The 24,041-nt window shown below is 48.1% G+C and overlaps 1 protein-coding gene across 5 annotated transcripts in view; it reads right to left on the bottom strand.

Moving 5' to 3' along the window:
* TTC7B (tetratricopeptide repeat domain 7B) overlaps window positions 1-24,041 on the bottom strand; it is a 278,267-nt gene that overhangs the window by 62,212 nt on the left and 192,014 nt on the right. For all 5 annotated transcript variants that reach the window (XM_044924610.2, XM_045161998.1, XM_045161999.1 and 2 more), the window contains exon 15: window positions 20,463-20,623. In XM_044924610.2, coding sequence (XP_044780545.1) covers window positions 20,463-20,623 — 161 coding nt within the window. The remainder of the gene's footprint in view (window positions 1-20,462; window positions 20,624-24,041) is intronic.

Raw genomic sequence — 24,041 nt, 5'->3', positions numbered from 1 at the left:
AAGAACTTCTAATTAACATGAAATAACAGCTTTCAAACACTTGACTCAGGATGTGGAGTTGAAAAGGTGTGGGCTGGATTTCAGAGAACCTGACAGCAAGAACAATAGTACAACTGCTGAGCCCAAGAGATGGGAAAGGCGCTGGACGTGGAGCGAAAGGAGAGCAGCGCGATGGGGAGGCTGAGGACAGGGACCTGGGGACGGGGGTGGGGGCTGGGGACAGGGCTGGGGGACAGGGGGGCTGGGGGACAGGGGGGCTGGGGACAGGGCTGGGGACAGAGGAGCTGGGGGATGGGGCTGGGGACAGGGGGACTGAGGATAGGGGGGCTGAGGATAGGGGGCTGGGGACAGGGGGGCTGGGGGACAGGGGGGCTGGGGACAGGGCTGGGAGGGCAGAGCTGCTCGCCCACCGTCAGGCGTGTCCTGCACGATGGCAGACCTCCGGGACCCCTGAGTCTGGCCCGGCCTTGAAGGCAGGCAGAAGCGGGGGCAGAGGCCTGGCCTCAGAGACCGGCCCCAGGCCTGGCTGGTGACGCGGGGAACAAAGCCAGAACAGACCCCGGGATGCCTGACACCCTTTCACCGATTCCCGCTCGCGCATCTCAGGACTGTTGCGAATGCCTGGCTGGGGCACGCTCCATTAGGACAGACTCGACGATACACACAGCGTCTGGCGTTCACCGGCCGCAGTTGATGTCCCAAGAGGCCGCAGAGCCTACCTACGGAGGAGACCCTGAGGCAGAAATCCCGGGACCGACCAGCCGCGGCTGTCTCAGCGTGCCGACCTGTCGATGCAATGGAGGCGGCAGCGGGTAGACGGCTACACACACCCCCGGGGCCAACACGGCCAAGCGAGGTGTTGCTCTAAGTGCAGTCAGATGTCACGTGCTGGGAAAATGGTCTTTTCCTGTTCCCTACAGCTGGCTCAAAGTCCATTAATCTAATTTTAAAACTTTTTGTTCAGAGACTCCTCGAATCCTTACAGGAAATTAATGAAGACTAGAACTTCCCTACAATATCCATCTGACGATGTTCCTGGAGCCCAAACCTAGCATCTCGAGCAATGCCGCTGAGGGCCTGGCTCCTGCCCATGTGCTCCGCCCACCAGGCGCACCCCTATCCTAGTCAGGGTCGCCTTCCTTCATGGTCACCCTCCTCGCGCCCCTGAGTCTGTGCGCGGGCTGTTCCTTCTGTCTGGAACTGCTTTTCCACCCATTTCTACTTTTAAAGCCTTCTCTACTTAGCTTTCAAGGTTCAGGTCAAACCTCCTTGCCCCCCAACCACTGAAGCCAGCCTTAAATAAACAGAAGCTAAAACTCCCAAATGGAAATGCAATTCCAGAAAATACAAGAGCTCTCTGCTGTGGAATAATGAGCTATAAGCCAGGAAGCTTCTGCTTTCAAGACAAGTGAAATAATAACAATAACTACAGTGGCTGCCAGACGCTGTAAACATGTGATCAGAGATTCTTACGACATCTCTGCAAGTGAGGCCGAAAGCTAAGTCTTCCGCCTGAGTTCACACAGCCGGTTCCTGGCAGAACAGAAATGTAAACCCAAACCCACTTGACTCCAAAGTGCAGGACAAGAAACGTGAGAAAGACTTAAAATATTCTAAACACACTACAACGCTAATGAAGATATGTAGCATTTTCTAATTCACTGTTAAATATTTAAAACCCTAAAATGTGCAAGTGGTAAAGAATCCACCTACCATGCAGGAGACACAGGAGGCATGGGTTTGATCCCTGGGTCAGGAAGCGCCCCGGGAGGAAGAAATGGCAACCTACTCCTGTATTTTTGCCTGGAGAATCTCCTGGACAGAGGAGCCTGGTGGGCTACATTCCATAGGCTAACAAAGAATCAGACCCGACTGAGCACGCATATGGAGACAAAATCTGCAAAGATCTCCGTTAGATACTGTGTGGAAGAGAAAGAGGCATAAAATACAGTTCCTTGCCCTCAGAGAATATATAGTCCAATCAGTAAAAAAAAGACTTGCTTGCCACAAAGATTAGGTGAGACTTCTGACTTAGGCACAGATTGTATGTGTGTGTGTTAGTCGCTCAGTTATGTCCAACTGTCTGTGACCCCCCTGGACTGTAGCTCTCCAGGCTCCTCTGTACATGGGATTCTCTAGGCAAGAATATTGGAGTGGGTTGCCATTTCCTTCTCTAGGGGATCTTCCCAACTCAGGAGGCCCTGAAATTTGGGCAGGGCTGCAGGAAAAGAGGAGTTGGGGCTGCTGAGGTTTTGTTCCTAGGATACGTCATATGTGATTCTGAATAAAATGATTACATTTGCTTTTTGTGACTTGCTTCTTCCCTCAAAAGTCAGGTGCATATAAAACTCTAGATACTTGATGGACACAGTTAATCAGGGTTTTACTTTTCATTAGAACCAATAGCAATAATATTTTACCCTATTTTTGGAATTTTTTGAGAATCCCAGAGTAACTCTCAAAATAATTGCCTGGCTTAGTGTAGAGCTCAGAGAGAAGATGTGGGCCCCTGGTGAAGCTCTGGGGTCTGTGGCGTCGTGAGTTCTCATCGGGCACTTTGGGCAATGTACCAGGGCCCAGTTTAATCTCCAATCTCACCCCCAGGAAGATTTTCTCACTCCCTGGACACCCTACCTCCAGCACGTCCCTCTGGTTTGGCTTTACCCTGGGCCGCACCCCCAGGAGTCCCAGACAGGACCCCTCAGAGGCCGTCCTACCTCCCTGCCTGTGTTCTCTGCCCACCTGGAGGTCTCCTCCCCAATGACCCTCCCAATGACCCGTGCAAGTCCCTCTGTCTGACATTTCTGATCTGCCCCTCCCCAGGCAGCAACTAGCTTCGTCCTCATCTCATTTGCATATTTCTTTTCATCTGTTTACTCATGAACATAGACAGCGTATTAAAAAGCCATCACTTTGCTGACAAAGGTTCATATAGTCAATGCTACGGCTTCTCCAGTAGTCATGTATGGATGTGAGAGTTCACCATAAAGATGGCTGAGCGCCAAAGGATTGATGCTTTCGAACTGTGGTGTTGGAGAAGACTCTTGAGAGTCCCTTGGACTGCCAGGAGATCCAACCAGTTCATCCTAAAGGAGATCAGTCCTGAATATTCACTGATGCTGAAGGACTGATGCTGAAGCTGAAGCTCCAATACTTTGGCCACCTGATGTGAAGGAGTGACTCATTGGAAAAGACCCTGATGCTGAGAAAGATTGAAGACAGGAGGAAGGGGGGGGCGGGCGAGACAGAGGATGAGATGGTTGGATGGCATCATCGACTCAGTGGATATGAAGTAGAGTAAACTCCAAGAGATAGTGAAAGACAGAGAAGCCCGCGTGCTGCAGCCCATGGAGTCACGGCGAGTTGGACATGACTGAGCAACTGAACAACAGATCTATGCAGTTGTCAATGTGCCTGATAATGAATTTGTTCATCTTTTTGTCATTTTAAAAAGTGCCTAATATGCCCTTGAGGCCACAAAGAGGAGTAAGATGCGGTATTTCTCCCCTCACCAAAAGCTCACAGTCTAGCGGTCTATACACAGGATACGTGATAAACCCAGATAGACATAAGGACAAGGTTATCTGGCAGCGCAAAAGGAAGGAGACAGGGTCTTCCTGGGGGGCCATGGAGGACAACTGAGAGGGACTTTTCTAGTTAGGGTAGGACGGGCTCTGGGGAGAGGCCTTCCAGGCAGGCAGATGGACCATCTCAAGCCAAGGCAGGATCGTCCCCATGTGCTCAAAGAATGGGGTCTGGAGTCTGGGATATAAGGCTGGGACCTGAGAAAAAGACAGAAGAGGAGATATTGCTAAATTCTGAAATCTAGTATGCCTCACCAAGCTTTCTGATGAACTGTCAATGACAATAAATTAGGAAAGTTTAGAGAAATACTATAGTAATACATTCCCTCCAATCTTACAGCATAAAAAACGCACTCATGAATTGCATCAAGGAGGAAACACACATGTTAATAAACAAACCCTCACTAATCAGATCCGTAAACGCTGTTGTCAAGGCAGCTGATTCAGAAAGAACATCCCGGGAAGCCGGAACGTCTGGTATTTTGTGCTGATCTGTGTTTGCAGCGCTTGGGCTAGGCCTGCCAGGGACCTGTCTTTGTTTAGCTGCTGAATGTCTGCCGGGATGCAAAACAGCTGTGCAGAAAATGCCTGTGGTGTTTGCCCAAGCAGGGCAGTGGCCACAGGGACCTCGAACGCGGCCCCCATCTCTCTTCCGGGGGCTGAGAGACGGCTGGCGTGGACTGGCTGCAGAACACCTGTGGGGAGCGTCACCGGGTGGAAGAGACAGCACAGCGGGCAGGGGCAGGAGGAGGCAGGCCCGCTGAGACGCAGTGTGAGGTTGGGAAGACGGCTGGGCAACCACGGAGCAGAAGGGGAGAGGAGCCGAGGGAGGCGCCCGGAGCACGCGGTGAGGCGGAGGAAGGCGGAAACCCGACGCCAGTGAGTCAGCGGGACCGAGTCCGAGAGCGCTGAGCGGGCCCCTCGCCGGTCACGGACGGGCAGTCATTAGACACCGCTGACCAGCCCTCCAACACCGGGGCGAGCGGCTGGCCTCAGGTTCCAGGCTGGCTTTGGTGAAGGAAATCCATCTCGACTCCTCCTCACCTGCATTTCTGACGGCCTGCTGGTCTCGGAGCCCTGGCTCTCCCGCTAGATTTCCACAGCAGGCTGATCCAGGGAGGGGGTGTTCTTTGCAAAACGTAGCCTCTAATCCGGGCTGAGTCACCGTCGCTAGGGGGAGCGGGGCCGGGACTGGTCACCGGGCCACCTGGCCTGACGCATCTCCATGGGCTCAGCCACCCCCGGGCGTGCCTGCAATGGCGGCATACAGCTGTGCAAGCCCAGGGCTGACGCTCCGGGACCCCGAGGACCCTCTGAGGACAGGTGGAAGGAGGAGGGTTTGGCACCAGTCACGTGACGGCTCCCATAGCACTGCTTGGGGAACAAATCACTCATGGAGATCGACCAACAAACATCATCTGAATGAACGATCTGTCTGCTCAGCTATCACAGGAAACACACAGTCTCCTTCATCATCTGGCCCTCCTAATTGCTGTACTGACATCTGTTCATCAACTCATTAGAAAAAGAAAAAAAAAAAATATATATATCTTTTTCCAGTTAACCCAAACCTGGGAAAGACCGTGAGAGTCCTGCAGTGAATGCTTTGCTACTCAAGAATGTGGTCAGGGCAGGTACCTTGTGCATTCCCTGGGAACCCGTGAGAAATGCAGAAAATCCACCCACTCTAGACCCAGGGTTTCTCTGGTGGCTCAGACAGTAAAGAACCTGCCTGCAATCAAGAAGACCTAGGCTTGATCCCTGGATTGGGAAGATCCTGTGGAGAAGGAATGGCAACCCACTCCAGTATTCGTGCCTGGAGAATCCCGTGGACAGAGGAGTCTGTCTGTAGCATCTTCATGTAACAAGATTGGGTTAGAATCTTGTTCTAACGGATTAGAACGAGACCCGATGGATTAGAATCTTCATGTAACAAGATTCCTAGGTGATTTGTGTGCAAATTTAAGTTCAAAAAGCACCACTCTACTTCATAACTCTCCATTTTTACTTCCAATGGTCTGATTTTTCTTTTAAAGACCTCCAGGAAAACACTTCCCATAGTCCCTACACTTAGGCAATTCTGTGTTTATTTCATTCCAGTAAGAATTTTGAAGGTATTTTATTCTTGAATTCAGTGGCCATTCTAATCAATCACTTACATTAAGCTCATAAATGAAGGGCACCCCCCACCTGTGGTCTTGAACCTTCCTTTCCTTTTAGAGAGATTCCCTGGGTGAGTTTCTGGTGGCTGTGGTATAGGACAGTGCAGCCCACTCCAGGACTCGTGCCTGGAGAACCCCATGGACAGAGGAGCCTGGCGGGCCACAGTGCACCCCACTCCAGGACTCGTGCCTGGAGAACCCCATGGACAGAGGAGCCTGGCGGGCCACAGTGCAGCCCACTCCAGGACTCGTGCCTGGAGAACCCCATGGACAGAGGAGCCTGGCGGGCTACAGTCCATGGGGTCGCAAGAGTCAGACACGACTGAACCACTAAGAACAACAAGGTCCTTGCTGAGCATGGCCAGTGAGGACCAGTGTACCGAGCCAGGCACCGCTCACGTCGTCAGCCACAGAAAGGGCGCCTGAGTCTGCAGAGCGCTGGATCATCGCGACTGCCCAGGGCGTCTGCCTCAGGGCTGGAAAACTCAAATGTCTTCCTGAACCAGGCAAGTAAACAGGAGCTGGCTTCAAGGTCTCTTTGGAGTCATGCCTGCCCACCCCAAAGCTAATCAAATCCAGACATTCCTGAGATGTGCATTCACTTACAGGGACTCTGCTAACAGAAGTCTGCCCATGGCTACCGGAGGGACACCCTGGTCTGCAAGGTCGTCAGAGCGCCTGGTGTCCTTTAGAAACCCCAGAGCACACGCCGACTCCTGCTCAGCTGGCTAACAGAACCACCAAAGGGAGGTTTGAAGATCGTGGCTAGAAATGAGCGGCTGGCCCAGGCGGCTCATTGGCCACCTTCTCTGGGAGCCTCTACCACTGAGGAAGTTCTGGAAATGCAACCATGCTCAGGGCCCGCGGCGGCCGGGGAAGGAGAGCCCGCATAGGGTGTTGGCAGGTGTGGGGGCTCCCCAACCAGGGCTCCCCCACCAGGGCTCCCCGAGCTGCTGGCTCCGGGAGCACGGGCACCGCGTCTGTTCGGCCAAAGCCAGCTAGCCCCGCGGGTAGACGCCTGGCTTTACAGGCACGCCCACCCCGAGCGCAGGCCAAGGACTGCCGCCGGGCCTCCTCTCTGGACGGGCAGGGCCTCCCGCTGGGCCCCGTATCAGTTACACTCTGCTGCGCCTTTAGGTCGAAGTGTCAACAATCTGGATACTCCCCCATCCTCCTAGCGATATTTTTAGAACAAACAAACAACTGACATATTTAGCGGCAATAAATCACCCTGAGAAACCCCGGTTTGGCTCATTTTTTGCTCCCACTTTAGCTACTAATCTCAACTCCGATTAGGGTCCTGGAACCTCAGCTGGAAGTGCCCGGGACGGGCTGGTTGAGAACACGTGTGCACCAGGCCGCCCAGGCCTGGGAGAGCCGCTCTGGGCCTGCGAGTGACATGCTCGCGATGGGAGCCATGCCCTTCAGCGCCACCCTCAGAGCCGCAGTCAGGACGGCCTCCCGGTCACCGTCTGACGGGGTGGAACTGGGGCGGAGGGGGTGCAGAGAAGCAGGAGGCCCAGAAGCCGCCCCGGGGCTGGGGGGCGAGTCGGTGAGCAACGGTCTGGGGCCCGGGAAGCCGCCTGCTACGGAAAGACGCAAGCAGGAAAAACTGGAAAGCACCCTTTCCCAGGTAACTACCCTGGCTCTAAGAATAGAGACTTCGTTCTCTCTGAACGAGGACCACCACTGAGCGTCTCTAACACGGGCGGGGGCGAACCGAGAGCCGATCGGCCCATTGCCGGGGGCACGCGGGGTCCCAGCTCCCTGAGCAGGGAGCGAACCTGTGTCCCGGCGATGGACGCACTGAGTCGGAGCCCCGGGGCTGCCAGAGGAGTCGCATATCTCTACTTCTGACTCAGCTGCCACGACCGAGGTCTCCCCGTGTCCCCACGCCTGAGGACGGGGACTCAAGAAGGAAGGACACCCCGGGCCCCCGCAGGGATAAAGACAGACGGGGAAAGGACGGGGACCCTACGGTCACCCAGGCCCAGAGGGAAGGGGGCTCGGTCCCCTGAGACGCGGACTCACAGGAAGCCGTGAAGGTCTGAGACGCACAGTGGCTCCACCCAGACTCAGGGCGGGAGCCGGACGGGGGAGGCGTCGGGTGCCTGGATGCGGGCCGGCGGGGCGGGGAGAGGTGGAGCCGGCGCGCCTCTGGGCTCAGAGCGGCGCGGGACCAGGGTCCTCGCACAGCTCTGCTCCTGTGACCCCGGGCGCTTTGCCCTCGCCCTCTCTCAGCACATCGGGAGGTCTGGTTTGGCTGTGCTGCCTCCCGGGTGCCCAGGGAGGCCTGGGACTGAGGCTCCCGAGCAGCATGGGCGGCCTCGGCGGTGGTCCAGGTTCCCAAGTGCTCAGTGCACCACGGTGGCCCCCGAGCTCGCGCTGTGAGCTGTGGGGGGCCGGGCAACGCCCCTGGGGCTCGGCTCCGCGGGCACAGATCAGCGGGAAGCAGGCCCCGCATCCTTAACTGCCGCTGCTGCTGTTCAGTTGCCAAATCGCGTCCGATTCTTTGAGACCCCATGGACTGCAGCACGCCAGGCCTCCCTGTCCATCACCACTCCCAGAGTTTGCCCAAACTCACGTCCATCGAGTCAGTGATGCCATCCAAACATCTCATCCTCTGTCGCCCCCTTCTCCTCCTGCCCTCAATCTTTCCCAGCATCAGGGTCTTTTGAAATGAGTCAGTTCTTTGCATCTGGTGGCCAAAGTATTGGAGCTTCAGCTTCAGCATCAGTCCTTCCAGTGAATATTTAGGACTGATTTCCTTTAAGATGGACTGGTTGGATCTTCTTGCAGTCCAAGGGACTCTCAAAGAGTCTTCTACAGCACCATGGTTCAAAGGCATCAGTTCTTTGGCACTCAGCCTTCTTTACAGTCCAAAGTCTCTCATATAAGAATAATCATACAGTACTTTTCCTTTTGTGACTGGCTTATTTTATTAGCATAAAAAAAAATCCTCAAGTTTCATCCATGTTGTGGCATATTTCATAGCATATTTCAGATTTCCTCCTTTGTTTTTTTTAAGAATTTCCTTCCTTTTTAAAAACTGAATCATATTCCATTGTATATGGATCACACTTTGCTTATCCATCCACTCATCCATGGACACTTGGGTGGCATCTGCCTTTTGGGTCTTATGAATACTGCTGTTATAAACTCGAGTGTACAGCCTCTGTTCCTTCTTTCAATTCTTTTGAGTATTTACCCAGAAGTGGAATTGCTGGATCATACAATAACCTATTTTTATTATTTTGAGGAACCGCCACACTATTTTCCACAGCAGCCGCACCATTTTACATTCCCACCAGCAGAGCACAAGAGCTCTGGCTTCTCCACGCCCTCTCCAACACTTGTTACTGTCTTCTGTTTTTGTTGTTGTTGTTTTTTTTAATATTAGCCATCCTAATGGTATCTCATTGTGGTTTTGATTTGCTTTCCCTAATGATTAGTGATGCTAAGACTATTTCCATGGGCTCATTGGCCACTTGAATATCTGCTTTGGACAAAGGTCTATTTAAATCCTTTGTTCATTTTTTTCTTCATTTGAGTTTTTGTTGTTGTTGTTATGGAAGTCTGATTTTAAGCTAGCTACTGCACCACTGAATCCACTCCACTTTGATCTGTGGTATCTTTTAGGCAGTCACCCACTACCCTTTGCCCAAAGATCACCCCAACCTGTATCTGAGGAAGGGGCATCACCAGTCAGTTACTGTGAGCTCATCCCTCCCAGACATCCTTCCGTGGGTCATTTCTCCAGTTTAACATGACAAACAGCCTCTTTCCTTGTGTTCCAACTTTCTATCAAATACAGATTTAATGGGCACATTCATTACCCCATCACTCAGCTCAGACATAAAAATAGCCCATAACACCTGGCCTCTCAGTAATCACTACATCGAAACATTACTCAATAAATAAGACTATGCCTTCTTCTCACTCTCAGCCAACACACACACTGTCAGAGAAACTCAGTTTTAAGTTGAAAAAACTCACTATGATATTTCAACTTAAAACTGAGTTTCTCTGAGTGTGTGTGTGTGTTGACTGAGACACAGTGAGAAGAAGGCATAGTCTTACTTGCCAAGTAATGACTTGTTTTAAACCAGATATATTCTCCACTCAAGAAAAGGATGATCTTCACCACGTTTTCTGGTTTCTTGAAGAGATTAACAGAGGAGACAGGATGAACTCCTGCTCACAGCGACTGCTGGCTTGAAGAGAACATGGACTGTCTTTGTTGTCCGTGGCAGCCTCTCCAGCCCCTCACACGGCAACTGGAACGTGAGGGGAGCACAGAGGCTGAGGCCAGGAGACCTGACACCGAGGAGACGCATCATCTCGGACAAGCCAGTCAACCCCTCTGTGCCTTAGTGTCCTTATCTGCAAAATGAGGATGACAAGACTACCAGCCTCTGGTGTTCTCATGGTTACAGTAGTGTCAAGTGTGTGAAGTGCTCACAGGAGTGGCCTGTATACACAATGGGCTTCCAGGTGGTGCTAGAACCTGCCGGCCAGTGCAGGGGACATAAGTGACACAGCTTGGATGCCTGGGTTGGGAAGATCCCCTGGAGGAGGAAACGGCAACCCACCCCAGTATTCTTGCCTGGAGAATCCCATGGACAGAGGGGCCTGGTGAAGACATACAGCTGAGCAAGTGAGCACGTGTGCACGTATATGAAGTGGAATGTGGCTGGAGATCGTTACTGCTGCATCAGTGGACAAATGGGTGAGTGAGTGGGAGTTATATACGTTTCCACACAGTTCCTATTGGTGTAAAAAGAAGCATGATTATCTGACAAAACCCGCTTCCATATGTATGGGAGTAGAAGACCATATACAGAAGAGCTTGCCTTTCAAGCTGGTAACTTGAGGATTATTTCAACATCTGACATATCAACGTCGTGGATCAGAAATCACCATAAGGGTCCCTATTGCACTTTTACTTTCGAGAGGTTTCAAGGGCTGCTTTCTGAGCTTTGTGGTGACAGTTGATGGCTTCTTATGTGTGCAGCTGATTTGATGACCTCTCTGAGAGCCCGAGAATAAGTGCCTTCATGTGCTCTATTTAAGTAGGAAATAGTACAGTTCAGATCAACTGAAAATCTGTAATTAGGAAAGCTGTATAATCACAACTTGTCTCAGGGCAAGAAGCTATACCCTGGCGTGCTGGGAATAGTTAGACGCCGTTGGAAGGCTGGGCTGAATTAGAGTAAAACTCAGTTACACTAAAGTTCTCAAATCTGCCACTGGGACTATACTCTCTTATATATTTTCCAAAGACAAAAGTAACAGACTGTCAGCTCTCACTGCGATATTCTATCTAAAAATGAATAATCCCAGGCAGAAGCACAAAGTCTGTGAGGGCCTGACCACACCCTGGTCACGCTGTCTTTGGAAGAGAGAAGTGTTTCCAACATCAGCCAGCGTCGCCTTCTATATTCTTGGACCAATAAGGAAAATTACTAAGTAAAATATATTCATCAATTAGGAAATTTTTGCCAAGCTGTATTTTAAAAGAACAACAGAGGCCCTTATACCAAGTACAAGAGACAGTGAATCTATCAGAATCCATGAACACAATATAAAAATGTGTATTTTGTTAAATTTTATTTCAGGAAGAACGTACCGTGCGTGAGAGACTTTTAATATATAATCAGCAAATGCTAATTTTCCATCCTTTTGTTTAGGCATTTAATAGTTAAAGGCTTTAAGAAAACAAGTTTTCAACAGAAGAAAAAGGCAGTATTAGAGAAACAAACGAAAAAGACAAGACACATACAGAAACGACAGACATTCATTCACCCATCACTGATTATACTAAATGTGAAAGGCACAAAAACTTGAGACAAAAGGCAGAGGGCACCTGGCTGAATAGAAAAGCAAAATCCTAAACTAACAAAACCTAAGAAAACTAAATAAAACCCCAGCTATAGAGGAAGAAATACTAGAAGAAATAATGTCTGAGAATTTTCTACGAACAATAAACAACACAAACAAGTCCAATTCACAGCTAATAAGTCCCAGGCAGGCTTCGCGCCTTGGCCACACCACGCGGAACCGCGGGCGCCGCCACAATGGCCGCGGCAGCGGACGTGCACGCGCCGCAGCCACGCGACGTCGGCGTCAGGACGCGCCGACGTCGGCGTCAGGACGCGCCGACGACGGCGTCAGGACGCGCCGACGTCGGCGTCAGGACGCGCCGACGCGAGCTTCGCAACCCTGACGAAAGCAGCGGCGCCGCTCAGCAGCCAGGAGACGTGAGCCTGGAATCATGGGTCTGCTTGAAAATCTCCTTTGAGAGAAAGGCCAAACACAATTTTGGACACAGATTGAGAAAGTTTGCCAGCAACACACCCTCACTAAAATTTCTAGGCTAATCACTAAAGAGCAACAATCGAAACAGAATGCTGCTTTTCCAAATTAGTGAAGGAAAAATATGTAATAAAAACATAATTGATCTGCAAGAAGGTAGGAGAGGATTAGATACGAAAAAAGAGCAGGACAAATAGAAAACACAAATGAAGGGGGAGACATTAATACAAATATGTCACTATTTACAGTAAATGGAATTGAACTAGACGTTCCAGATACACTGTCAGCCTGAGTTTAAAAGAAATAGCTATATATAATGAGTACTGAGTGTATCTACAATATAAGAATATAAGAAGTTCAAAGTAAGAATGGAAAGGTATTCCAAGTACACCCACACAATTGTATGTGTGTATATATCTGTGTGTGTATATATACATATGGTATATGGATATTTGTAAGTGGATGTATGATGAAACTGATTATGCAATTTGTCACATATTGATAAAAGGTAAAATTTACAAGGAAGACATAGCAATTCTGTGGCTTCCCTGGTGGTTCAGATGGTAAAGAATCTGCCTGCAATGCAGGGGACCTGGGTTCAATCCTTGGGTAGGGAAGATCCCCTGAAGAAGAGAATGGCTACCCCCTCCAGTATTCTTGCCTGGAGAATTCCACGGACAGAGGAGCCTGGCGGGCTACAGTCCAGGGGGTCACAAAGAGCAGGACACAATGGAACCACTAACACACACAGCAATTCTAAACTTAAACGTACCTAAGAAAACAGCTTTAAAATATATAAAACAAAAATTGCTATAACTATGTGGGCAAATAGTACAATCTGGCATAAGCGTTAGTTTTAACATACCTCTGCTCAATAATTGATAGATGAAGTAGACAAAACAACATTAATAAGAATAAATAAGATCTGAAAAACATAGTTGACAGCTCAACCTTATATATAAAAGTAAGATTTATCCCCAAAGGCAGGAAACAGTCTTTTCAAGCACATATGAAATATTTATCAGAAGTGACCGCATGCTGGGCCATAATATAAGTCTTAACAAATTTCAAATTTATATAGATTACAGTCTCTGAACACAATTCAATGAAATTAAAAGACCATTGACAAAAGATAAGTTTAAAAAAACCCATGTATTTGATCATCATAAAACACAGTTCTAAAATAATTAATGTGTCAAAAAAGTATAATGGAAATTTAAAAATATTTAGAACTAAACAGTAACAAAAATTTCACATATCAAAACTTGTGGTTTGTAGCTAAATTAGCACTTAGTGAAATATTTTATATTAAATGCTATGTCAGAGAATAAGAAAGGGGGGCTTCCTGGCAGAGCAGAGGGTAGAATTCTGCACTCTCACTGTCAAGGGCTTGGGTCAACCCCTGGCCAGGGAACCGGGCTCCTACCACAGCACGGCGAAAAGGGCAAAAGAGGAAACAAGAAAGGGAAAGCCTTTCTTATGTGAGCTAAACATCCAACTGAAAAATTAACGAAGAAAACCAGCTGAAACAAACAGAACACATGGTAAGAAAATAGGAGAAAAGAAATAACAGAAGCGAGGACAGAAATTCATAAAAGAGAAAGCAAATATATAATTGAGATGATTAAAAAAAAAAACAACACTGGTTCTTTGAAAAGATCAATGCTTCAAACAGGTTCCTGGTAAGATTGTTCAAGAAAAAAAAATATCAAACAGTATTAAAAAGACTTAACCACAAATGCTATATGACAGTAAATAGTTTTACAACATTATAAATAATTCTTTCAGTCACATAAGAATGTTCAAACTACTGCACAATTGCACTCATCTCACAAACTAGCAAAGTAATGCTCAAAATTCTCCAAGCCAGGCTTCAACAGTACGTGAACCGAGAACTCCCAGATGTTCAAGCTGGATTTAGAAAAGGCAGAGGAACCAGAGATCAAACTGCCAATATCCGCTGGATCATTGAAAAAGCAAGAGAATTTCAGAAAAACATCTACTGCTGCTTCATTGACTACGTTAAAGTCTTTGACTGTGTGGATCACAACAAACTGTGGAAAATTCTTCCAGAGATGGGAATACCAGACTACCTGGCCTGCCTCCTGAGAAATCTGTATGCATGTCAGGAAGCAACAGTTAGAACCAGACATAGAACAACAGACTGGTTCCAAATAATGGTCAAGGAGTACATCAAGGCTGTATACTGTCACCCTGCTTATTTAACTTATATGCAGATTACATCATGCAAAATGCTGGGCTGGATGAAGCACAAGCTGGAATCAAGATTGCTGGGAAAAATATCAATAATCTCAGATATGCAGATGACACTACTCTTAAGGCAGAAAGTGAAGAGGAACTAAAGAGCCTCTACATGAAGGTAAAAGAGAAGAGTGAAAAAGCTGGCTTAAAATAAAACATTCAAAAAACTAAGGTCATGGCATCCAGTCTCATCACTTCATGGCAGATAGATGGGGAAACAGTGGAAACAGTGACAGACTTTCTTTTCTTGGGCTCCAAAATCACTGCAGATGGTGACTGCAGCCATGAAATTAAAAGACGCTTGCTCTTTGGAAGAAAAGCTGTGACAAACTTAGTATATTAAAAAGTAGAGACATTAATTTGTGGAGAAAGGTCTGCATAGTCAAAGCTATGGTTTTTCCAATATTCATGTATGGATGTGAGAGCTGGACCTTGAACTGTGGTGTTGGAGAAGACTCTTGAGAGTCCCTTGAACTGAAAGGAGATCCAACCAGTCCATCCTAAAGGAGATCAGTCCTGAGTGTTCATTGGAAGGACTGATGTTGAAGCTGAAACTCCCAAACTTTAGTCACCTGATGTGAAGAGTTGACTCACTAGAAAGACCCTGATGCTGGGAAAAATTGAAGGCAGGAAGAGAAGGGGACAACAGAGAATGAGATGGTTGGATGGCATCACTATGACATGAGTTTGAGCAGGCTCCAGGAGATGGTGAAGAACAGGGAAGCCTGGTGTGCTGCAGTCCGTGGGGTTGCAAAGAGTTGGACATGACAGAGAAACTGAACAACAACAAATAAATAACTATGCCAATAAAATTTAGAATTTAGAGTAAATGGACAAATTATTAAAATACATGTAGTACATTAAACGTAGATTAATAAAATAAGAAGTAGAAAACTTCAATATCCTTTAATCATTTAAGAAAAAGATATCAGAAGTTCTTCCATGGAAAAAGACGGGTCCCAGATGGTTTTACAGGCAAATTCTACCAAAACTTATTATTCTAGGAACAAATAATTTTAATCTTACACAAAGATTCCAAAGACACAGAAAAGAACTACTGCAACTCATTTTATGAGGCTGGCCTAATCTTGATGCCAAAACCTGACAAGGATATAAAAAGAAAGAAAAATCATAATCTATTTCATACATGAACATAAATGTTCTTTAGAAAATGAATAAACTGAATCTATTAAAAAGCTAATAGATTACGATCAAGTTGGGCTTATTCCAATAATGCAAAGTTAATTTAACATTTAAACATATCGATTAATATAACATTCACAGATTAAAAGAGTAAAATTATATAATAATCATATTAATAAATACAGAAAAAGCATTTGATAAAATTTAATATCAATTTATGATTAAAGAAACAATCTCTTAGCAAGCCTTCTTGGAAGAAAGAAATTTTCTTAACCTCTTAAATAAAGGTTTAAGTGGAAAAGCATGGAATTTTTTTCAGGCAACTCGGAATAAATCTAGTAAACACTGGCAAAATGTTTATAAAGAAAATTATAAAGCTTCATTTAAAAAATATTTTTAAAGATCTAAATAATTAGAGACATCTAACTTTCCCCCAACTAAGCTATTAGATGAAATGTGTTGGGTTGGCCACAAAATCGTTTGTGTTTTTCTGTAAAGAGTTAACAAAAAACCTGAACAAACTTTTTTGCCAATCCAATAATTCCAGTCAAAATCTGAACAGGTTTTTTTTGGTGGAACTTGAAAAGCAAATATGAAGGTTTATATGACGGCTCAAAGGCCTGAGGTCAGCCAGGACACCCCCAAGAAGCGAGTTGCGGGGTGGACCGACCTCATGGAAAGTAACATTGTGAGAAGGATGGTAGAGCAGCAGCCGCAGAGACGGGCGCCCCAAACAGCGGGGCCAAGCGGGGAGCTCACAGTCAGCTCCTCCCACGGGCCCATGTTTGATTTAAGACCAGAGCGGCCCTGGGGAGAAACAGGGAAAGGAGTCTTTTCAGTACATGATGCTGGACACTTGGGAATCCCCATGGGAAAAAATGACCCTGGGTCCTTTATATCCCACATACACAACGCAGTCAACTCCATATGGACTCTAGCTTCAGGGATGAAAGATAACCCGAGGGCTTTAGAAGACAACAAGAAAGGTTTCTTAAACCAGACACAGAACTACTGTCCTTGGATAGGACTGATTCAACTGATTCAATTATACTTTAAGAACCTCTGTTCCTCAAAAGATCCCACTAAGAGAAAGCAAAGACAGGACACAAATTGGGAGATTTTCACCACACAGGTAACCAACAAAAGCCTTTTGAACTATACATAAAGAAATCTGACAAATTAGTATGAAACAGACAACCCAGGTAGAAAAGAAGACTTCTACATGTGCTTTATAAAAGAGAAAAGCTGAGTGACCAACAAACAGAAAGGTGACCAACCTCACTGATGATGAACAACACGCCACTTAAACTCACAGTGCGTGCCGCTAACCAGCGCCCACCGCTAACCAGCGCCCACCGCTAACCAGCGCCCACCGCTAACCACCCACCACGTCTGAGTGTTGGTGTTGGGAGCCACGTGGGCTCTTGGGCACTGCTGGTGGAAAGGAGCATGGACACAACCACTTTGGAAAATGGTTTGGAATTATTTGGTAAAGCTGAAGATGCACGCATTCTACGGTCCAACAATTCCACTCCTAGGAGTCCACCTGCCGAAAGGCTTGCACACAGGCATCAGCACTGAGTCAGGATATCGGTAGCAGCATGCTTCATAACAGTCAGAAACTGCAAACAGCCCACGTACCCACTTACGGCAGACGAGAAACAGAAATTCGGGTGTATTTATACAAGAAGGTACCATTTGTATAAATGAACACACTGCTGCTGTATGCAAGACGGATAACCTCAGAAACACAAAGCTAAGCAATGAAAGAATGAATAAGAATGTATTATTATTGAGTACAATTCCATTAAAATTTTTTTAAAATACACAAACCCAGAAATTTTTATTATTTACGAATACCAACATCTGTGGTACAGAAACACAAAAGACTGCTCAACATAGAATTCAGGAGAGCAGCTAACCTGAGCAGGGGGAGGTCAGGGGTGGGGAAGTAGAGCGTATAGGAAACGCACAGCAACACTAAGGGTTTCTTTCTTAAACACAGAAGCATTTATACATAGGTTACTTGCATTTTTATTTTAAATAGATTTAATAAGTAGTCTTTTGCATCTACTCAATATTTAATCATGTTAAAGGATTCCAAAATATTACGTGAAGCTGCTGTCTTCGTTGTGATAATATTTCTAGGAATGCCTTTCAGTTACTGAAACATCACCATGCACGAATGCCTTCGCCGCCCTGGCCAGGACAGCTGACTGGCCCTGGAGGAACAGCTGGTGTCTCCAGGGCTGCCTAACCATCCTGACTGGCACCAGGAGATGATAAAAGTTGGTGGTCAGGCTTCCCTGGTGGCTTGGAGGTAAACAATCCACCTGCCAATGCAGGAGACATGGGTTCAACCCCTGGTCCGGGAAGACCCCACTTGCCACAGAGCAACTAAGCCCGTGCGCTGCAACTGCTGACCCACACGCTGCCACTACTGAAGCGCTCGCGGCCCGGAGCCCGGGCTCCGCAGTGAGGAGCCCCTGCGACGAGAAGCCCACGTTCCGCAGCACAGCGCAGCCGCGGCAGCCGGGGAAAGCCGCGTGCCGCGGCGAAGCCCTAGCTCAGCCAGCGACAGCACAGAATAAACCGAGTCTGTTAAGAACTCACAGTTGCGTATCTTGAAGAAGTAGCTCAAGCTCCGTGGCTTAACGGGGACCAAGTGTGAAAGTCTAAGTGTTAGTTGCACAGCCATGTCCGACTGTACCTCACCAGGCTCCTCTGTCCGTGGGATTCTCCAGGCAAGAATACTGGAGTGGGTAGTCATTCCCTTCCCCAGGGGATCTCCCCCACTCAGGGATCGAACTCAGGTCTCCTGCATCGCAGGCAGATTCTTTACCATCTGAGCCACCAGGGAAGCCCCAGTGGGAACCAAAAAGCTCTGTAATTCTCTGCATCAGGCTAAGATGCTAGTTCAATCAATTCTTGGTTCAGCAGCCTGACCCTAACAGCAGGAAGAGCTCTCATCTCCCCCTAGCAGGGGCTGAGGAAACACCCACCACACCCCAGGCTGGGGTAGGTCACGGCTGTCGGACACCAGACACACGAGGCCATCCCAGGCTTCCCAGGGCCTGCAGCTCTGCGGGAGACCAGCTGGTCACAGACAAACAGACAACGCCACAGGGCGGTCGGGACAGGTGCCCAGGGAACCTTGTTTAGGTTGGTGTTGAAATGTTTTACCCAGGATGGGAAGAAACCATGGGATCTACTGACTACATCTGGCCCCCGACTTTTAATAAAGTATTCTTGGGAAGAAGTTTCCCATCACAAAGGAAGAAATACAAATATTTAAAAAGCAAACAAGTCATCAGGGCTCTCAGCCCTGCTGCCATATGCTCTGCTTTTTTGAGCTTACAGCTTAACATTAAAATAACAGGCTCGCATTCCTCAAATATCTCTACTGCTGTTCCTTACTCCACTACTTGAAAAGGCTGTCAGCTGCTGTCACTTGGAGGCATTGCCGTATCGGCCACCACTGTTTACTGCCTGCAGCGCTGCGCGGCTATTAGTGTGACAAGCCTGCTCCTCTCTCGGGTGACACCCCAGGCTGCCTACGCGAGAGCCACGGGCTGCAGTCTGACTCCTAACAAAGGTGCTGAGGGTGGGAGGCAGGAGCGGCCACTTTATAAATATTGATGAGAGAGACGGAATTCAGTTGCATCAGGCTAAACTTTACTGATGGGCCGCGTGTTTTTTAAATGGTTTCAACCACTTTATGGTTCCATGGGCTAACCAGCCTTGGATAAAATCCAGACATGTCCTCAGAGAGCAAAAGAGCAAGCTTGAGACCTGCAAGAAGTCAAACACGGAGGCAAAACTCTTTAATTCACTCCGCATAAATAGCTGAACCCACAGAAGAAACCTCCAGTCAGAGGCTTCCTGGATTATAACGAGAATTTTCTCGATGGGGAGAAGAGAAATGCCCTTTTCACTTGAAGACAAAGAAATGTTTGTAATGGAAATGTGTGAACCAATTTTCCAAGGGGAGTTGCTGAAATGCACTGATTAAAACCACAGTGAGGGGAGGAGGTAGAGAAATAAAGCCAAAGCTGAGCCACTTAAAATCTGGGTCGTTTCTGAAAGCGGGGAGAGCCAGCCCACCTTTCTTCCCCTGCCCCGGGCCGCCCTGCCCGCTGCTGACCCTGCATTAGAGAATTAGAGCCCGCCGGCCCGCAGCACTGCCCACTGTTTCTGCCCACTGTGTACTGGTTACCAAGCTACTCCACCGAGGACAAAACGGGAACCGAGCAACCCCAAAGACAATGTCCTTCCCAACAAAGCCTGGTCACTGCCCTGGATTCAGGGATTCAGAGGGAAGAGGTGAAGATACGCAGACAATTCCAGCACACAGCAGTCTGTAATGACATTTCTTAGCTTACATACAAATATTGTTGATTGATTTAAGGAATTCCGTTTCCAAGAGAATAAAACTTAAGACACAAAGGGGTCAGGTATCCTGATCAAAGCTGCCTAAAGTACAGCAATCACCTGGAATCCGGCGAGTCCTTGGTGACGGAGGACAAACAAGCTACGAAGCAACGGTTCCCACATTTCAGTCACTGGCGTTTACTCAACGTCACTTCTGCCATATCCACATATATTAATATTTTCCTTTAAATTCACCTTAAAACAACTCATTAAAAATTTTTAGTCTCCCTCTGAGCAATCGTTTCTATGAAATCACACTTTGATATGCAGCTGTATTTTTTCTAATGTTCATTTAAAAATGCATAACTGTTAAAATGAAACAGTTCATCCATAATGAATTTCAAATCATCTTGTATACCTCAAGGGTACACACTGGAAAAAAAGGATAAAGTATTTCAACTCAGGTTGATTTGAGAGACTGTTTCTAAATATCATAAAAAAATAAGAGTAAAGAGGATTTTGTACTATTTACCACCAGGATGTTCATGAAGGACTTGGATAGATTGAAGAGATAAATTTCACACCTTCTGTATAAGGAAAAATAAGTAAGTCCGGGATCACTTACATGAAATTTTCTGGATATTCGCTCAGGGCCATGTCGATGATATTCAGAGCATCATGGTAATGCTTCTGCGCTGAAAGCAGGAGGGCGAGGAGGTGCAGGGAGTTGGCATCGTCGCCTTGAAGTTGAAGAGCTTGGCGGACGTACCCCAGAGCCTCTGGGATCTGGTTTAAAATAAAATCCAGAAGAATTCTCAGACACACGCACACACCCAGCCACCATTTCAGTATCTGAAAGTCAAAGTGTTAGTTGCTCAGTCGTGTCTGACTCTTTGCGACCCTGTGGACTGTAGCCGCCAGGCTCCTCTGTCCATGGGATTCTCCAGGCAGGAAGACTGGAACTGGTTGCCATGCCCTCCTCCAGGGGATCTTCCCAACCCAGGGATCGAACCCAGGTCTCACACACTGCAGGCGGATTCTAATCATCTGAGCCCCCAGGGACGCCTCTGATTCTCCGTAAATGTCAGGAGTTGTTTCACCATGTGTCACATTCGGGTTTTAAGCCATATTTATGGCCGCCCCAGGATATTAACCACAAACACGAAGACAGAGGCCCCCTTCAAGAGACGGCATGACTAATAAAGTGATACAAGAGACTCTGTTTCTCAGTATAACTGCCAGTCCCAGATCTTCTATCGCTCCCTAAATAAACAGTTTCTCTCTTTTCCCACACAACTGGTTTACTTTTGATTATGCCCAAGATAATTTCACTCTAAATGGAGACATAACAAATTGCCAAAAGTTTTTAAACTGCCTTAGCTGAACAGTTCCCGTTTTTTTTTCAAGTAGCGCTAAAATGAAAGCACTTAGTAAGTTTCAAAACTTGAAACGGAGCTTTCCAAACGATCAGACACCTGTGATTCTTCTCAAGTTCCTTTGTCCTGGATCTCTATTAGACATCAAGGAGAAACCCAAACAAACAAAACGCCCACACCTTTCCAAACTACAATCCAAAATAACACCATGCAAGAAACAAATTGCGAGGCCACGCACAAAGCAGGTGTATCCAAGTGTAGGTAGGACCAGGTACAACTTTAACCTTTAAAATCTGACAGCTGTTCAAGACTGTCTTCAAAATCACCCAATACAAGCGTTGATTAAATGCATACATAACGGATATTTGAACACCAGAGTTTCCATACAGGTTTAACAGTATTCACCTGCCAGGCAGGAGACCTGGGTTCCATCCCTGGGTGGGGAAGATGCCCTGGAGGAGGAAATGGTGACCCACTCCAGCGTTCTTGCCTGGAGAATCCCATGGACTGAGGAGCCTGGCAGGCTGTAGTCTACGGGGTCACAGAGTCAGACACGACTGAGCACAGCAGCAGCGGCAGTGGAGAGCAGGGCCTGGGGCCGGATTTCAGAGCAGGCTCAAGACAGGCCTCCTTAGCACGCGGCCGAGGATGCCGCCTGCCTGCCCGCTCCGACCCCGGCCCGGGCTGGACCCCTCTGCTCTCCTGCTTCCTCCCAGCCCCCGTGACTGCGCTCCTTAGCAGGGAGCCGTGACTTCCATCTGTCCCTACGTCTATTTGTTTTCCTCTCTGAAGTTCCCTTTTGGATGAATATAAGGTAAAAATGCTGGTTTAGAGAGGCGTTCTGCTTCTGAGCCCTAGAATCCCAGCTATCACAGTGGGCACCTATCGTCTCACGGGGGTGAGGGGTGGGTCTGCAGTCCAGAGAGGAGACGTGCCTCGGGCGAGTCCCCCAGCCCCGTGTGGAGACCAGAGTGGCTCTACATCCAGTTCCTCCCCCGCAACCTCCTCTGGGTCAGAGAGCAACGGCTCTAAGGACAAGGGGGCTTCCCTGGTGGCTCAGCTGGTAAAGAATCCACCTGCAGTGCAGGAGACCCCGGTTAGATTCCTGGGCCGGGAAGATCTGCTGGAGAAGGGAAAGGCTACCCACTCCAGTATTCTGGGGCTTCCCTGGTGGCTCAGCGGGTAAAGAATCCACCTGCAATGCAGGAGACCTGGGCTCGATCCCTGGGTTGGGAAGATCCCCTGGAGAAGGGAAAGGCTACCCACTCCAGTATTCCAACCTGGAGAATTCCAGGGACTATATAGTCCACAGGGTCACAAAGAGTCAGACACGACTGAGCAGCTTTCACTTTCATTTCGCTTTCACTAAGGACGAGGGCCCCTCCCCATCGCCCTGCCTGCCTGGGGGGCAGGCACATGGCACAGAGTCCTGCTGGGGGCCTCCGGAGGCCCCCGAGGCACCCACAGAGCTCCAGCAACTCCTCCCCTCCCTGGGGACAGCCTACTGTGCAGACAGCACTCAACCTGGTATCTAGAGAGAGTCAAAAAGGCAGGTGTACTCGCGATGTCTGGGGAGGTCCAACCCAATCAAGAAAAAATGGACACAGGGTTCAAAGTGGTGCTCTCAGAGGCTAGACTGATCTGAAGGAATTCCAGGTTGGTTCCTTCATTCACCCAGTATTAGTGAGTGCCTACCACATGCTTATTTAACTTCTATGCAGAGTACATCATGAGAAACACTGGGCTGGAAGAAGCACAAGCTGGAATCAAGATTGCTGGGAGAAATATCAATAACCTCAGATACGCAGATGACCCCACCCTTATGGCAGAAAGTGAAGAGGAACTCAAAAGCCTCTTGAGGAAAGTGAAAGAGGAGAGTGAAAAAGTTGGCTTAAAGCTCAACATTCAGAAAGCTAAGATCATAGCATCTGGTCCTATCACTTCATGGGAAATAGATGGGGAAACAGTGGAAACAGTGTCAGACTTTATTTTGGGGGGCTCCAAAATCACTGCAGATGGTGATTGCAGCCATGAAGTTAAAAGACGCTTACTCCTTGGAAGAAAAGTTATGACCAACCTAGATAGCATATTGAAAAGCAGACATTACTTTGCCAACAAAGGTCTGTCTAGTCAAGGCTATGGTTTTTCCAGTGGTCATGTATGGATTGAGAGCTGGACTATAAAGAAAGCTGAGTGCCGAAGAATTGATGCTTTTGAACTGTGGTGTTGGAGAAGACTCTTGAGAGTCCCTTGGACTGCAAGGAGATCCAACCAGTCCATTCTGAAGGAAATCAGTCCTGGGTGTTCATTGGAAGGACTGATGCTGAAGCTGAAACTCCAATACTTTGTCCACCTCATGTGAAGAGTTGACTCATTGGAAAAGACTCTGATGCTGGGAGGGATTGGGGGCAGGAGGAGAAGGGGAGGACAGAGGATGAGATGGCTGGATGGCATCACCAACTCGATGGACAACATGAGTTTGAGTGAACTCCAGGAGTTGGTAATGGACAGGGAGGCCTGGTGTGCTGTGATTCATGGGGTCGCAGAGTTGGATAGGATTGAACGACTGAACTGAACACGTGCCAGACAGTGTGCCAGCTGCCAGGGCAAAGACAGGGGCTCCTGCCCTTGGGGAACCTGAAGTCTAGAGAGAAAGACAGCGAACAGGAGCACAGGGCAGGAGGGAGGAGCGGAGTAGCCAGCCCGGTGAAGGGGCTTCACGGAGGAGGCGGGAGGAGGTCCTGGCACCGAGGGAGGCGGGCGGTGGGTCACCAGCCCACAGCTCTGGCTGCAGCAGTGCGTGGTCAGGCCAGCAGTGAGCCGCGCGA

The sequence above is a fragment of the Bubalus bubalis genome, chromosome 11 (genome assembly GCF_019923935.1).
Source record: "Bubalus bubalis isolate 160015118507 breed Murrah chromosome 11, NDDB_SH_1, whole genome shotgun sequence".
NCBI classification, from domain to species: Eukaryota; Metazoa; Chordata; class Mammalia; order Artiodactyla; family Bovidae; genus Bubalus; species Bubalus bubalis.
Note: the sequence above shows the minus strand (reverse complement) of the source record. Positions and strands in the feature narration are given on the sequence as shown.